The sequence below is a fragment of the Panthera uncia genome, chromosome A2 (genome assembly GCF_023721935.1).
Source record: "Panthera uncia isolate 11264 chromosome A2, Puncia_PCG_1.0, whole genome shotgun sequence".
Lineage (NCBI taxonomy): Eukaryota > Metazoa > Chordata > Mammalia > Carnivora > Felidae > Panthera > Panthera uncia.
This window is the reverse complement of record NC_064816.1, coordinates 79,115,416-79,129,053: the sequence shown is the minus strand read 5'-3', so window position 1 is coordinate 79,129,053 and position 13,638 is coordinate 79,115,416. Positions and strand designations below refer to the sequence as shown.

The 13,638-nt window shown below is 38.8% G+C and overlaps 1 protein-coding gene across 1 annotated transcript in view; it reads left to right on the top strand.

Moving 5' to 3' along the window:
• MAGI2 (membrane associated guanylate kinase, WW and PDZ domain containing 2) overlaps window positions 1-13,638 on the top strand; it is a 1,334,434-nt gene that overhangs the window by 1,151,275 nt on the left and 169,521 nt on the right. The window contains exons 14-15 of the mRNA XM_049642268.1: window positions 985-1,026; window positions 8,058-8,149. Of these exons, the coding sequence (XP_049498225.1) occupies window positions 985-1,026; window positions 8,058-8,149 (134 nt within the window). The remainder of the gene's footprint in view (window positions 1-984; window positions 1,027-8,057; window positions 8,150-13,638) is intronic.

Sequence of the window (13,638 nt, the reverse complement as noted above, 5' to 3'; positions counted from 1 at the left end):
GGCTTCTAGTTCATTTTTATTGTTGAAGAGTGTAGAATGCTGTCTTCAAAACAAAGCTCAATAAGAAAGCAATCAGAATTTGGTCTATTTTAATTTTTATTAATGTAATAATAAAATACACATTTTTATAGTGCCCCGTTTTTAATTATGTGTATAGTATTTTACGTTCATGTCCACAAATTTTATGTCATATGTAGCAGAGATAACATCATAATTCTCATGAAGGATTTATATTGCTAACATAAACCAGTTTAACTCAACTGCTTATACATAACTTCAGCTATCCAAATAATTGTAAGTATCAAAATATTTGGACTGATGGATGTAAGTCAACACACTCATTGATAGAATTTTCCACTTTTCATTTCAGTAATGTGATGACACAATATCTTAACCTGATTTTAAAAGACTTCTTCAGTTTGTGTATAGTTCAGGTTCTGGATTGACTTTACTTTTTTTTTTAAGTTTTTTAATTTATTTTTGAGAGAGAGAGCATGAGCAGGGGAGAGGCAGAGAGAAAGGGAGGGAGAGAATCCCAAACAGGTGCCATACTGTCAGCGCAGAGCCCAACACAGGGCTCAATCTCACCAACCATGAGATCATGACCTGAACGGAAATCAAGAGTCAGATGCTTAATCCACTGAGTCACCCAGGTGCCCTGACTTTACTTTCCTATAAGCATTCTTATGATGAGAATCAAAGCTTAGTTTTTGAAAATGAGGATTTTTTTTCATTCTGATCTAAAAGAATTCAAATTTTTCTATTTCGCATGCACATAAAAGAAATACATTTATAGATATATTCATATACATAAAACAGGGTATGTCCTGTCCACTAACTTCCATGGATCTTAGAGAAACAAAATCATTAAATTTGAGCACAAGGTTGGGGGTGAGTTATAACAGCAACAACAAAAAAAAGTAAAGATGAATTTTAAATTGCCATAAATGAATTTCGATTTTAATTCCCCATTTTCCCATCCAGAACAAGTGCCACCAAGGACCAGTTTCCGAATGGATTCCTCTGGCAAGTATTCTTCAGTACTCACAGTCCTGTGAGTGAAACGTCTTCCATTCTGTGTAACAAACCATTCCTCTGAGTAGTATCAGTTTATTAGTATATAATCACTGTGCTAATTTTAGTCACCCACATACACAAGTATTGAAGGTAGAGGACAAGTCCCATCAAGGTGGGTCTCACTGGCTGCCAAAGAAACAAACAAAAGACAAAGGAAAAGAGTCACATCTGTTCATTACTTTCATAAAATGCTTTAATAAAAGACTAGACTAAAAACCAGGTGCCAACAAAAGCCACTAGACTGACTAGATCATGCTGATACAGTAGCTTGTGGCCACAGGAAGCTTCTGGCACTTGAAATGTGGCTACTCTGAATTTGGATGTATGTAAAAATCCATACTGGATTCCAAAACTTAATATAAAAAGAAAAAATAGAAACATATAATATCTCATTACTTTTTTATATTGATGAGTGCTTAAATGTTTTTGATATACCAGCTTAAAATCCATTATTAAAGTTGACTATATCTGCTTTTTAAAGCAGATCGTATTTGCTTTTTAAAATGGGCTACTGGGAAAGTTTAAATTACTTATGTAGCTTGCATTTTATTTATATTGGACCATGCTGGACTAGATAAATAGAAATAATGTAGAGTATCTGAAAAGATTTGCAATTTACATATTTCCAAAGAATTTATTGGAAATTTTGCTAATGTAGATGAAATTATTTTCACATAAACTAAATAGCTATATCAATTTAATTGTTTTAAACCATGCCAATTACAAAATGCTACATTTCAATGGAATTTTAAGTTAGAATAGAATATCATAATTCAAGAGCTTTCAGTAATAATTTACTTAAAAAGAGGGACATTTTTTTCAATCTAATGGTTCTGAAAATACATACCAATTTTGGTTTAGACTAAAATATTTAATGTTGCTATGGAAATGAAGGAGGAAAAGGAAGATTCAGATTTTTTTACTTTTAGGAAGTGGTTTGAACAGCTGCTTAGACCACTGGATTGAAAGCCAGAACACTGAAACAATTGCAGAAAAGAGTGTTTCATAATAATAGTACTATTTCAGGTCTGTGGGCTCACAGCATACATCTCTAGAGTATTTCCATGATGACAGCTCATTATCCATCTCAGCATGTTCTAACACCCCTTGGAGAATATATGTGCTTGAGATCATTTCATTCTGTAAGTTTCCATGTCATTTTTGGGGGGTATGTAGAAAATATGGAAGATGTTGCTTAGCACTTTGTCCTCAAATAATATATAAAGTATTTGTTTAGCTTGGTCTGAAAATTTTTCTATGATTATTCTTATATATTGACTATAAGGTCCTTGTAATTTTGAAAGAATATCTTTTGCCCAGAAGGAAAATGAGACCTAGTAATTACAGTTGCAAAATGAAAGTAGGATTTAATTTGAAATTCTAAATCTCTGTTTATTGGCCACAGCAAGTACATTTCTTGAAAATCTCAACTTCCGAATGTACTTTACTTAAAAACAAAAGAAGAAAGAGAAGAACCACGTAAAAGCATAGATTACCTTGATATATCTGCACAGTATTTCTACATTTCAAAAAATACACATTAGTTAAAAGAGAAAAGGCATAATACAGTTTGCCACCATGCAGTCCAAATTTTCAGGGAAAGAACCAATCCAAATATTTTGCTAAATGTGCATACAAGGTATCAAAATATTCTGGAAAATCATGACTACATCCAAAATAAATGGATCTCCCATACCACTTCTCACATTTAAAATATGTCCTTTATGAAATTATGTGTCATGATTTTTGACTCAGATATATTTAGCTTAATTATAAGGTATTTTTATTAACTTTAGCTGCCTATGATGCTTAGGTACAGAGGCAAAATTGATAGTTGGAAGTCCTAAACAATGTAATTATGAAACTAAGTGCTAACTCCATAGTAGAGTAATGCTGTGGTTTATCGAGTATACTAGATTGGTGAGTATCTTAAAACAATTAAATTCAAGAAACATTTATTTAGCAACTCCTACAGGCTGTGCATAATGAAATACAGTAGATGATAAATGTAATTATGCCATCATCAAAGAAAAATGATCATGAGAAACAATGCACCCGTAGTCAGGACTTTTGAATGGACTTCTCCCAAAGCCAAGAGAACCAGGGTGTGGAGTATCACAGAAATCACTTCCAGGAGAACTTTCCCTGTTTAGAAACAAAAGAAATCAGGGGGCATAAGGGATGTGTCAACAGTGTCAAATGAGGCACAGAAATCAGTAGGAATGTGGAAAGAGAAAATGACCATTTGATTTGGTCATTAGGATGTCATCAATGACCTTAGCGAGAGCAGTTTCAGAAATGCCAACACAGCTGGAGCCAGACTGGCAGGAGTAAGTCACAAATGAGAGACTGAAGATGGGGAAGTAAGACCCCACTAGAGACTACTCATCCAAAACAGAAATGGGTGGGACGAGGAGGTGTTTGGTATGGGGAAATCTGAGTTTATTTTACAGCTGAAGGAGAAAACCAAACCGAGTCGGAGTTGACTTCTACTAGAGCTAAAAAGTGTCTGGCCACTTTTACATTACCAAAGGTATAAAGGAAAACAGTAAAGAGAAGGCATTCTTTTAAAGCAAAAATGTATTAGCTACCTATCTGGTAATATTAGATTCAAGCAATAGAAACGACTTAATTCCTATTTAACTCATTCTGTATCTGGAGTGTATTGAGAGTTCAGAAGCCAAGGACATATTTAACAACCATCTTTGATTCCTGATTCCTTCCTCAACCTCTTTCCTAGGTCTCTTTACAAGGAAAAGCCAAACAACTAATGCTCTTTCCAGCAGGAAAAATTGAATGAATTCATTCTCTGTGCCAAACTGATAATAAGCCCATGGTATTTACATTTTAATTAAAACATGAAAGGGGATTCAAGTACCAAAATTTAATTGACATGCTTGCAGCATCCCATGTGCCAAATCAATCCTTAAAAAATGCCATTCTTTGCATTTTTGAAGCTTGAATCCATTCATAAAATTAATCAGTTGTGTTCAGTTACCCATCCTTTTCCCTAAAACTGTGCACAAAGTCATGTCTTTCCAAAGCTAGACCAAGGATACATACAGCTGTGAAGCTTCTGGAGTCTTAGTGAAAAATAAGAAAAGCAGTTTTTGAAATTCTGCTTTTCCCTATTATGAGGGAGTTTGTCCATATACCTGGATGTGGCCACCATTTGCTACTTTTAGTACTATTAGTTTTTTCAATATTAGTGGGATCCCAGGATAAGTTAGGACTTGTAAATTCCATCTGGGTAGTTTGCCACAGTGGTCAATGGAAAGTTACATCGGGGACAAATGTCTTAAGATGATTTACTTCATAATGCCTGAAGATCCTGGGACCCAGCTTCTAAGGGAAAAGCAACAGTGGCCAGAAATGGCCACTGAACACACATAGCCAAAGAGTATTCTGCCTCTCCCCAGTCTAAGCAATGCCTGAGAATACCCCTGACAGTTCTGCAAAAGGGGCTGAGGAAAAAGAAGGTAAACAAAGAGCACAGGAATAAAATAAACAAGAAAGCAGAAAGAAAAAAAAAAGATGTCAGTGGGGCCATGTTTGAGTGACATCCAAAGTGACCCAGGTCCCACCAGGTGTCTACCAGACTCCTTCATCAAACAACCTTCCAGGTGCATGGTTAGCAAACCAACAGAAGAGAGAGGCGATGATTTTTAAATTCTGTCACAGTGAGGTGAAGAGCTGGTCCCTGGATTTCTCTGCTTTAAGTTCTTGCATTAACAGGAGGAAAGGTAAATCATGACACAGTAATTTTAAATGTGCCATCTGGCCAGAAGAGCAGCTAAAGGAAAGTATCAGAAACATCATAATCTTATAAGAGAGCTAAAAAAAGTAGGGGGAATAAAAGAATAATGTCTCTCAGCTTTGTGTATATAATTTTAGTTATTTTTTAAAACCAGACTTAAAAGGATGGGGAAGGCAGGGGAAGAAGCCAAAGAAAAATTACCTTTCTAAAAGCTCTTATTTTCCAAAAAAAAAAAAAAAAAGTACTACTGCCTTAAGGCACAATCTATCATTTAAACTTTTTTTCCACTTGACTCTTTCTCTAAAGTTTCTATGTCCTGCAGCCTCTCAGTCTATGTTCAAAATTAACAAAGAAATTTTTAAAAATCATGTCTGCTGGCATACGTCTCTAATGGGTCTCTCTGCCTGTGTCTACATGTTCATGTACCACGAAGCTAGCCATCTCTGTCTGTAAGAATGGAAGGTGCAGATGATACAGCTGGCACATAGCACCCCACATTTGAAATCAGAGCAGTCAGAGCAATAGTCAGGAGATCGTAATGTCACCAAACTGCACACAGAGAATAGGGGGAGGAGGATAAATGCCGGTCTCTCATCTGTTCTTCAAAGTTAAATAAAATTAACCAGCTAAAATCTATATTTTTTCTACTAAAAATAAGAGTCCTGAGTCATTCATTAAAGAAAAGCTTTCTGATTCCTTCAGGACTTACAGCATCCTCTGACACAAGACAACCCCCTTGTCCCCTGGCATGTCTCAAAATTGTGTTCTTGGGATTGCCATAATTTCGGCACTTTGGGCAGGGAGGGGGGGGGAGTTTTATTTAGCAAATAAAATGGATTGCATAGTAAACTGCTTTTAGAGTTCCTCGTGCAATATGGATTGATGCTGAAGCCGTTGGAAGAACAATTTCCCACTTACCCTACTCACCAATGATGCAAAAATGAAAATATTTATAAGAGTAGGTGGAACATTCTGATTATATAGTGTCTGTGTTCTCTTTGTATTTTTTATGGTCTCTATTTATCTTTCATATGATCTAGAGTCCTGTAAGTGTAAAGTTACCTAGAGAAGAGATTACTGTGAACAATCGCATCATAAACAACTAAAGATTTCTAAAATCTTGGGCACTATCTGTCATCTTCCCATCTCCCCTTGCCTTTATCCTCCCTTGGGAGGAGTACCCATGCTTGCTATGATTTTAGAGGGCTATTCCACCTGCCTGGAGTCCCAAAGCCCCAAAGGAGCACACACTCCCAATATGAGATTTCATACATGATGTTGCAGACCCCAGGAATAAACTAAATTCAAAAGCCAATTGTGACTTGTAGAGTATAGGGCAAAGTTTTCATCTTCCTTTTGCCACCCAGCTGAATTCTTCTAAGTTCTCATCTTTCAAATATGAATGATAATACAATTTATAAAAGATGACTAATGGATGTGGAGGTCCAATTGGTTCATCTTTTTTGAGTTTTATATTAGTCATTGAATGGAAAGGACTTTGGTTATATGTGCATCTGCTCATGAGAGGGAAGGAATGGTCATGGATTCTTGCACAGTATATACATATATACAAATGTACTTTGGGCTTGACTCAGTTTTGTTTTGTTTTTTGAGAACACTAGCACAATCAGCTTATGCTTACATTTCAGAAATGAATGAATTTCCTTTTGTATATAACTGGGAATGCATAGCCCATACTGGAGGACACCAGGGCAAGCCCAATATCATTGTGCCTTGTTTACTGGATCACTGCAGCAGCCCCACTTACTATAGAGCCTAGGAAAGATTTGCCTGGCCATCATTCACTGAGTCTCTCTCTCTCAACTCTGACTATTACTATATATCCAAGTAGGTCAGGCACAGCTTCCTGTGCCACGAGGATCCTTCTCTGAAATCCCATCCCAATTTTCAAAACCATCCTGTGTAAGCAATTTAACTTAATACTTGATTCTGTAAGTTATAATACTTCCTTTAAACCATTAAGGCCTAGGATCACTAAATACTACTTTTTTTTATTTTTTTAAATTTTATTTATTTATTTTGAGAGAGAGAGAGCATGCAAGCAAGAGTGGGGGGAGGGACAGAGAGCAAGGGAGAGAGAGAATCCAGCAGGCTCCGTGCTGTCAGCACAGAGCCCAGTGTGGGGCTCAGTCCCACAAACTGTGAGATCATGACCTGGGCCAAAATCAAGAGTCGGCTGCTTAACCGACTGAGCCACACAGGCGCCCCAGGATCACTGAATACTTCTTAAGCAAAGGATGGCATTAATAAGTATTTCCCAAAGTTGCTAATCATTCATTGGCATCCTAACAATGGCCACAAAAGTATGCGCAACTCAGTCATGATGGAGACTTTACCCCCTTGAGAAGGATTCAAAGGCCCAAGGGTAAAGGGTAAGCATAAATCACATCCTTCTTAAAAAATCAGAAGAGTTCTTATTGTTTTACTTTATATTTACTCTAAACTTGAAAAAATTGACATCCAGAGTGTCCCAGCTTATTTTGAAGTGCATTTCTGTTCTTTCAACTAACTGCAGAGAAGTATCTCTCTTCCAGTTTATTGTGGATATATTAGTGTAGTAGTAATAGTGAAGTCAGTAGTGAATCTCCTCGTGGCTTCCACATCTTAAAATGTTTGGGGAGATATGAGTTCACTCAAATGCCCAATACAGAAAAGTTTAAATTCTATCTTTTCTAATTTTTACCATTTAAAAAAAGACAAATAGGCATATGTTTGTATCTCCCTATCCCCAACACATACTAAATTGGATGTATCAAGACATGAGCAGATATTAGTAGATCACTAGGCAAGACTGTACCAGGTAGCTCCAGGATATTATCTTCTGCTCTCTCGGATTTCTGAAACGATCATTCTAGTCAGAGTCAACATCCTCAGAGTGACAGCCAGTCTTTCTGAGAGCAATCTGAATGCTCTCAGGAAAATAAGGAATTATAAGACGATCATTTTTTTTTTTCAGTCAGGAAATTTGTGTGTTCTTTCTGCCTATGGTAATACTCTTGTTTGGTCACTGTTAATCCAGAGACTACCTAATTTGGGAACATTTTGTCACCATATTTCTTTTTATCCTCAATGCTCTCCACCAACTCTAACAGCACTCTCATTAATCACATCCATGAAATTAATTTATCATCAGTGTGTTCAGTTTCTCAGGGAGTGGGGAGGGGACAGGATTCATCACTCAATGGGATCTCCTTTATGCCAGGTCCAGATTATAAGGAACTGGATGTTCACCTTCGCAGGATGGAGTCTGGATTTGGCTTCAGAATCCTCGGGGGGGATGAGCCTGGGCAGCCGGTAAGTTGAAACTTCTTTATTTCCACACTGTGGGCTATATATTTTATGTGTTTGTGCATCAGGGGAAATACCACCCACTATGACATCTAAAAGAAAATCTTCGAGGACTCAAGAAGAGTTTGAGGTTTGGTGTGTTTTTTTCTTGCTGTTTAAGTTCTCAAAACATGTCAGTGTTTTCATGCCAATAAATCCTCATAAGTTAATGTACATACATTAAGAGGGGACATTACTCTCCTTAGAAGGGATTGAATTCCTCTTGGATATTTCAATTATTTAATTGTATTGGACCCCTGGTCACTCTGGACAGCACCCCATAGGTAAGCCATAGTATGACAGAAGGTACATGTGAAGAGGTGCCTTGGACCAGCAGAATTATGTATGTTTGCAATCCGGACTGCACAGGAGAGAAAACACAGGGATAAACAGAAGCAAAACCAGGCTCAATGCTGCAAAATCTCAGGCAGATTCAAACTAAGGGATTCCCGTGAGATGTTCACAAAGTGAACTTCAATGTTGGCACAACATTGGGAATTTGGGGAGGGCTCTGGAGAAATTACACACACACACACACACACACACACAGTCATTATACACCAGAGTAAAAGCAGAAAATAATATACAGAAAACATTGCAAAGCTAGATTAATGAGCATGTATCAAAATATCAGCCATAAAATATTCATTGTAAAAGATGTGTCTTAAATGGTACCCAATATGACTAAGTCAGATTCATGAGAGGTTTGAATAAATAACACCCCATTCCAGCTCAAGTGCCTTAACCTGATCCCAGCTCATGAAAGGGAGTTAAGCTGTAAGCCTCAGTTTCCTCATCTGTAAAATGAGGATTATAGTGCTCTCTCAATAGAGAGAAAGCTTTATGAGAAAAGATGTGAAAGTGAATTTACCAATGAGGTTATCTGGACTTCCCTACTAGTGTTTTGAAGGAAGAGAGTGCCACGGTAAAATACAGGACTCAAATAATTTTGGACTTTTATTTATCCAGAGATTAAGGATCTCATATCATGGGTAGAAAGAACAAATCTCACTTACATTCTGCTCCCTTTCACAGACTTGTTCTCCTTCTATTTGCCACGTGGTTCTCAGTTTCTGAGGGATCCTCAGTCATCTGGTCAGGAGACATCCTCACTCTTCTCTATAATTCATCTTGCTTTATATAGACAGAACCAACAATAGTGTCCAGTTCCTTCACATATGTAAATATTTAGCCTCCTCGCTTCCACAGGGTATTTGTCTGACTTAGCTTCCTTCAGGATTATTCTCTAACCTGCTCATATGTCTCCCTATTTAGTTTGATCAACAGGATTTAAAATTCCTCCTAAGCAGGGACTTCATCTTCCCCTTTTTATTCTCCACTAGTGCCCTATAGATGAATGGTGTGCCATTAGCCAAACTGCAGGTCAAGGTCACAGTCCTCAAGAAAGCCAAATCTGCCCCATATGCCTGACAACAACTGCAATAACTAAAAAATCTGAGGGAAGAATGTCCCTCACTTCAGACAATAGCTGCAAATTTAAGGGTCCCATGGCCTCCTTCAGATTTGATAATTCACTAGAATAACTCATAGAACTCAGGAAAGTACTGTACTTATGATTAGTTTTATAGTGAAAGGGTACATATTAGGACCAACCAGAAAAAAAAGGGGGGGGGCACATAAGACAAAGTCTGGAAGGGTTCCACATGCAAAACCTCCATCATCCTCAAGGACAGGTTATCCTCCCAGCATGGATGCACAGAGGATTGCCAACCAGGGATGCTCACCCAAGTTTTGGTGTCCAGAGTTTTTATTGGAGTAGGAGTGACTGAGTCATTGAGGTGATTGAGCTCAATCTCTAGCCCGTCTCCTTCCCAGAGATCAGGTCGATGTCACAAGATTCAAAGGCCCAGGTCCTCTAATTATGTGGCTATTCATTCTGGTATAGTCAGCCCCCACCCTAAGACTGTAGGTGTGGCTGGCTCCACCCTGAATCATCTCCTTTAGCATAAAGTAACAGGTACTCACCATGAGTCTCCTCATTAGCATAAACTCTCAGGTTCAGTACAAGGGGTTCACCATGAACAACAAAGATACTCCTGTTGCAACAGTCTGAAGGTTACATTTCAGGAAAGGCCAGACCTCTGTTTGGGCTCAGACTAAATTCTTTATTGTACACCCATATGTTTAAAAGATACTAAATTAAGGAAGTAATGGCACTTTAAGTTGATCTTTATAGCATTGTGAGGGATACTGAGACTTTTGTAGAGCATTTAAGGGTAAATCCATTAGAATTCATTATACTTTTTCTAACATAATGCTTCAAACTTACCAACCCAAGGGGTCTCTGCCAGAAAGACGAGGTTCATATTTGTTCCAGAATGCACTGACTAACATACTTTTTTCCACTTACCAATCTGGGAATTCCTTGAAGGCAAGGACCATGTTTTGATGTGTCTATGTCTTCCAAGCCTAGCACAGAGCCTGGTATAATAGATATTTGCTAAATGAAACTGAAGAGAGCCCTCTTCACCCAGCCAAATCATCACCTGAATGTCTCAGAAAAAAAAATCTGGAATTTATATTTTCTGAGGCCTCTAGATCCTACGGGCTCTGTAGAATTAAAACAGCCTAGTCCAGGGATGGTGTCCTGGTAACCCTACAACGTGCTTTGTTCAACCCAGTGCTTTAAAATTGTGGAAAAACAGCTAATTTCACATTTTTAAAAATTCAGATTTCCATAATTCCTTGAAAGATAGATCTAGCAACGTTAGGCTTATCTTTCTCCACAACAACAACTGGCTGGAGCTATGTCGTGGTCCCTTTTAGACTGAACATGGCCACAGCTCCCAAGACCCCCTTTTGCCTGTGTTGCTCATTTAGTCTATTGTCTTTGAGATTCCCAACCCCAGAGGACTGGATTTAAAGGTGAATATTTTGTACCAAAGGAATCTTCAGTCAGGGCCAGATCATGGTTTTTACAAGCCCTAAGCATTGAACATGTAATCAGTTTCCTTCCTTTATATATAAATACAAATAAGAGATTAAACTATGAAATGAATGTAAGGGAAATAAAGTTCCAGCTCTTTCCATGATCTTTACTTACTTCAATACAGTCTTTGAAATGTAAAATTCTCACTTTGCTCGAACCCCTCCCCCCGCACACACACAGGCTCATGCTTTGTCTGCTTTGCAGGTAAACTAGCACCACACTCAGGAAATATTTTCCTCAACAGTCTCTGCCTCCCCAGGGGGAGAAAGGACTGCATGACAGTTCACAGGGAAGGCCTGGTCTCAGCTGGCTCAAGAAGGGAAGAGTCTGGCTGAAATTTGCCTGGCACGGAAGCAATAGAATTGTTGCCCAAATGGAACACATGTTGCTCAAAATGAAACTCAGGTGTGTTAATGCAGCCATGGTCACCACCTGGCCTCAGGACAGCTTTCCACCTAGTCAGTGCACTGGCTCCCAGATTCTCAACCCTTCTGAACATTGGCTTTGACTCCAGAGTCCTCTCTCCCATCCAGTGGGCAGGCATCCAGGATCTGTGATAAGCCTCCTCAGATGACATAGATTGCCTGTTATCCCCATTGGGTTTATTTAGATCTATTCTGGTTTATTCTTTCACTTGAATGATTTAAGACACACACAGGCTGCGAGTTACAATTTTGACATTTAAGCCATTAAAGTAGAAGCCTAAAGCTTCCTAAGGCAAGCAAAGCCAGAAAGTAATGCCCTAAAAAACCAGAATGTTGCACCTCAGAAAGATCATGTCAGGAAGAGTGACTCTACTGTAAAGATTTCCCATAAGCCTTTCCTTCCTGCTTTCCTCCATGGTTAAGCCCAGAGATAATATATAAACAAAATGTGCTGGCCTCATTTAATTGCTGATGTGCTACAAAAGAAGAGACTCATGAGGTGACTTGGTCCCCAGCCACAGGAGGTCTCATAAATTACATCAAACAGGTTTCTGCCTCCATATATATGAAATGGTACTGACATCTCAGGGTGCACATTAAACACGACAACATAGCTTTTGGCAAATAATGAACAGCAGGAGTCCAGCTCCAACAAAGCATATGGGCATTTTTTCCTGCAAGAGGAAATACGTTTCACAGTTAAATAACAATAGAAATAGAAAGAAATGAAAAATTGCCAGAAAGGAACAAAAATGAGATTTCCAGCTGTGAGCTGAAAAGAGATGGGAAGGCATCAAGGTGGAAAGACTTAGAAAATGCTGCAATGGAGAAAAACTGTTCGTAGAAAGAAAGAGGTAATGCTAGACATACTCCTTGGTCAGGGAGTCTGTGCAAACTTGTGGAGAAGTTTTGGAAGGCAAGAGCCTGAAATCTTCTGGCCACATTGTCAAGTTGTCCCAGGCTATAATTATTGCAGATCAGACCTACTGGGGCTGGACTTGCATTAGGTAGAGCAGGAAGGAATTAAAGGAATTAAAAGGCCTGCACATATGATTTGGTTTTGTTTGTTTCTTAGTTATTTGCTTGCATTTTCGTGTGTGTGTGTGTGTGTGTGTTTTCCCCTGGCTCACTGGGATTTCAGCCACTTGAATGTGAACCGCTATTATTTCATATCAAATACTCTGTTTTGTTCCATGCCCTCATAGCCTGTAAGATAAAGTAGAGTTATGGAGTTATTATTGTGATTCTTTTGTTCTTTAGAGAAGTCACTTAGAAAGATAAGACCATGGGTCAGTTGTTTATGGGGTCAGGGGGCAATCTTTTTCGAGCTCTTTGGCCACAAAGCTCTTCCTTCAGGGCCAAAGCACTAGAGACAAGATAAAGAACTCCTCCAAGTGCAATGAGAAAACTGATGAGTGGGTCTACACGGGCTGAAGGATCCAGTGAGGCTCGACAGAGGTGTGCGTGGTGTGAGACCAGTGTTGGTTGGGAAGGCTCAGGGGCCAGTGTAGCCCTTGGAAAGCAAGACTGGAAACAAAATGTAGCCTGATGGGCCGGTGAGCCCAGACCATGTGCTTGGGGTGAGGGAGTCCCTCAATAGACCTGCAGAGTGATCAGTGTGATGTGTCAAGGAGCTCAGGCCAGGCACTGGCAGGAGAGTCCTTCAGCAGACTTAGAAGTGACCAGTGAGACCATAGATCCCATAGCCATTGGACCAAGTGAGAATACTCAGAATCTCGTTAGTAGGAGTGTGACAGAGCTACAAACCGAAGCTTCCAGCCTCTCTTGGGAGCTTGTTAAATATGTGGAATCTCAGGTTCCACCCCAGGCCTGCAGAATCAGACTCTTGTGGGTAGATCCCAACTCTGTGTTTTAATAAGCTCACCAGGTAATCGGTATGCACCCTAAAATGTTAGAACTACTTGATTAAAGGATCAGATGTCCCAAGGCATGTTCTCGACAGCCTAAGCATACGTTAGAATGTCTATACATTGAAAAGCTAGTATGAACTACAGTGCAAGAAGGAATCATAGATCATCTAGTCCCTGCAGTGACAGTGGCAGACAGGAAATAAACTAATA